General features: G+C 46.2%; 1 protein-coding gene across 1 annotated transcript; it reads right to left on the reverse strand.

Moving 5' to 3' along the window:
* Window positions 1-1,477: 1,477 nt before the first annotated feature.
* LOC123161805 (histone H2B.3-like) lies at window positions 1,478-2,125 on the reverse strand. Its single transcript, XM_044579618.1, has one exon. The coding sequence runs from the start codon at window positions 2,047-2,049 to the stop codon at window positions 1,633-1,635; it is 417 nt and encodes a 138-aa protein (XP_044435553.1). The 5' UTR covers window positions 2,050-2,125; the 3' UTR covers window positions 1,478-1,632.
* Between the last annotated feature and the right edge of the window lie 914 nt (window positions 2,126-3,039).

A 3,039-nucleotide genomic window follows, 5' to 3' on the forward strand; every position in this document is an offset into this window, starting at 1 on the left:
CTACACCTGGCTCGAGCACTCCCACCGTTATGCCTCAACCATGCCTTCATGCCGCCGCCTCGCAGCCTCGCCTCCGAGGAAGCCCTCGACCGCGCCACCGTCGGGCGAAAGACAAAGGCCCCGGCACCGTCGTCCTTGGTGGTCCGTCGTTGATGAATACGATAAGGCCGTGACTCAATCTCATAGATTTGCAGTGGTTAGGGCCCCGTACCCAGGTTCTATTAAGGTGGCCGGAATAAGGCGTTGGGCAAAAGCTTTGATCCACTAGGGTCGTTACCGACGATGATGGCCCACGAGGGCGTCCCTCCTCCTCGTGTTGTGTGTTTTTCTTCTTTCTATTTTCTTGTTTATGATATATTACCTCTGTCCCAAATTATTTGTCTTAGATTTTTCTAGATACGGATGTATCTAATCTAACAGTAAGAGATGAAGTAATTTGGGACGGAGAATGATTTTCAGCATTGTTTTTTCCCTATATATAAACCGGGCCATATTTTTTTTTCCGATGGTTGCTGCACCTTGGACATGTGTCTGACGGATTGAAGTGAACTGTAGCTTGAACATCTGAAGGTACAGTGCATACGGCACAGATGACTCGTGCAAGAGCAGCTACATTGTACTGGAGAAGTGCTGAAAACCGAGGCGCAGTGCAAAATTGCTGAAAATCGTGCCTGTCTAGGCTATGTTTGATAGCAAAGTATTATATAAACCAAAGTATCAGAAACTACAGTAATTTTGCCTATAGGTATGAGATACCATAGTTTTATCAAAACAGAGTATTTTGAAGTATTCACAATACATAGAACTTGTTTGGCTGTTGTCGCATAACGCTGTAAATTTTGCTGTTTAGCCGTTGTGTTTAAGCACTCAGCAGCTCTGCTTTTTAAAAAAGAGGTTTGGGGTTCTTTTTTTTATGCAGAGAAAAAACTGCAGTTTGCTCAATACTACAGTATTAAAAGCACAATAGTTAGGGGCAACCAAACAACTCATTGTAAATAAAACTATGGTAATCTCAAAAACTGCAGTATTCTTAAAATACTTAAAAAATACTTTGCTATCAAACGGGGCCTAGCCTTGTAATCAACAGAGATAATCAACAGGGATGATCATGGTAAGGATCGAGCATGAGAAAACAGGCATGAAACAGATCAAAGCAACACCATTACTATTTCCTCCAGATCCTGAAACATTGAGTCCCCATAAATTACAAGATGGTGTATCCTGAACATCTAACTAATTTAACTAAATTCTGAAAAGACAGGGAACAGCATTAGGAGGAGGCGAACCTAGATTTATGTCTGAAGAAATCGACACTCTCATCTGACGCCGCCTCACCTTGGCAGTGCTCGTTGGAAAGTGTTCTGAAATGTAACAGAGAAACATCTGTGCAGGTACAGACGACCATAGCAAGGACAAAGTCACACAAGCAGGATCATAGCAAGGGATCATGGTAACAACTGAACATGATACAGTCAAAGACACAATAAATCAGCACTGTTACTATTTCTCCAGATCATGAAACAGTTTGTGTAGGACACACAGCCAGCACTTAAGTTGCAAGATGACAGAGTACGAACAGCTAACTAACTACAGAGCAGCATCGATCAGCCACCATGACAGGGAACAGCCCATCTAGGAGGAGGTGAACTTGGTGACGGCCTTGGTGCCCTCGGAGACGGCGTGCTTGGCGAGCTCGCCGGGGAGGACGAGGCGGACGGACGTCTGGATCTCCCTGGACGTGATGGTGGGCTTCTTGTTGTAGCGGGCGAGCTTGGCGGACTCGCCGGCGAGCTTCTCGAAGATGTCGTTGATGAAGGAGTTCATGATGGACATGGCCTTGGAGGAGATGCCGATGTCCGGGTGCACCTGCTTCAGCACCTTGAAGATGTAGATCTTGTACGTCTCCACGCTCTTCTTGGACTTCTTCTTCCCCTTCTTCTCGCCGCCCTCCTTGGACGCCGGCGGTCGCTTCTCGGCCTTGGTCTTCTTCGCCGCCGTGGTCTTCTCGGCCTTCTCCGCCACCGGCTTCTTCTCCGCCTTGGGGGCCATGGATGCCGCTGCTGCTACTTGGCCGGGGAGATGTGCGGTGGTGTTTTCGCTGGGAAGGTAGGAGGGCTGGTGAGGAATCGGCGGCGACGGCGCGGAGGATTTATAGGAGGGAGGAGGTGGGCTCTGATTGCTGCAGGGGTGCGTGCCACGGATCGGTGCCCTCGACTGATTTGATACGATCACAACCGTTCGCCGCTGTGCGCGCTGGACGGCTCAGATGCGCCTTGGCGCGGATCGCTGACGTGGTGGGCGTGGAGAAGACAGACGCGTTTCGGCCCACGCGCGCGTATGTACCGTGGTGGGCGCGGAATTTTGAGTTAGATTATTTTCCATCGAACCTTTCAAAAGAAAAGATTGTTTTCCATTGACAGTTTGCTCTCTTTTGAAGGGAAATACTTTGTGCATGCATACGCATGCCTTGCTGCGCCGTTAGTATTGTTGTTCATTAATTGATTGAAGAATTTAGTAAATGGTTAGTCTAAGTCAAATAGTTAGATCATTTAGAATTGTGGTTGTTCATACCATGGAGCGTAGGGGGTGAAGAAGCGCACGGATGTCCTTCACGGCGCCTCCTCAACTTTGCACAGCTCTCGGATGGAAGAGGAGTGGTGCGTAGAAGAGTTTTTGAGCAGGAGGGAGGGATGTGGTTGGAGAGGTAGGGGCGCGTGGAGGAGTTCGACCGGGTGCCGTTCTAATTGATCTTGAAGAAAAAATTTCAAAAGTTTGGTTATTGATTCAAATGATTTTAATCGATTGTTTAAAAGATTTGAACCCTTACATAACAAAATTTCAACAAAGTTTCCTTTTTTTGAACGACATCTACAATATGCAATTCACATAATGTTATTAATTTTCCAGCTTAAAGTAATGCAAGCGTAAGACAAGCACCTCTCTGCTCAACAATACAAAAACAAGCTGATTTTTTTAAATAATACATTTTTTTTATTAATTTGCACAAATATTACGCTGATATTTTTATTTTCAAAAATA

This window comes from Triticum aestivum, chromosome 7B (genome assembly GCF_018294505.1).
Source record: "Triticum aestivum cultivar Chinese Spring chromosome 7B, IWGSC CS RefSeq v2.1, whole genome shotgun sequence".
NCBI classification, from domain to species: Eukaryota; Viridiplantae; Streptophyta; class Magnoliopsida; order Poales; family Poaceae; genus Triticum; species Triticum aestivum.

Coding starts and splice junctions, on each gene's coding strand:
- LOC123161805 (XM_044579618.1), bottom strand. CDS start 2,049: ATGGCCCCCAAGGCGGAGAAGAAGCCGGTGGCGGAGAAGGCCGAGAAG.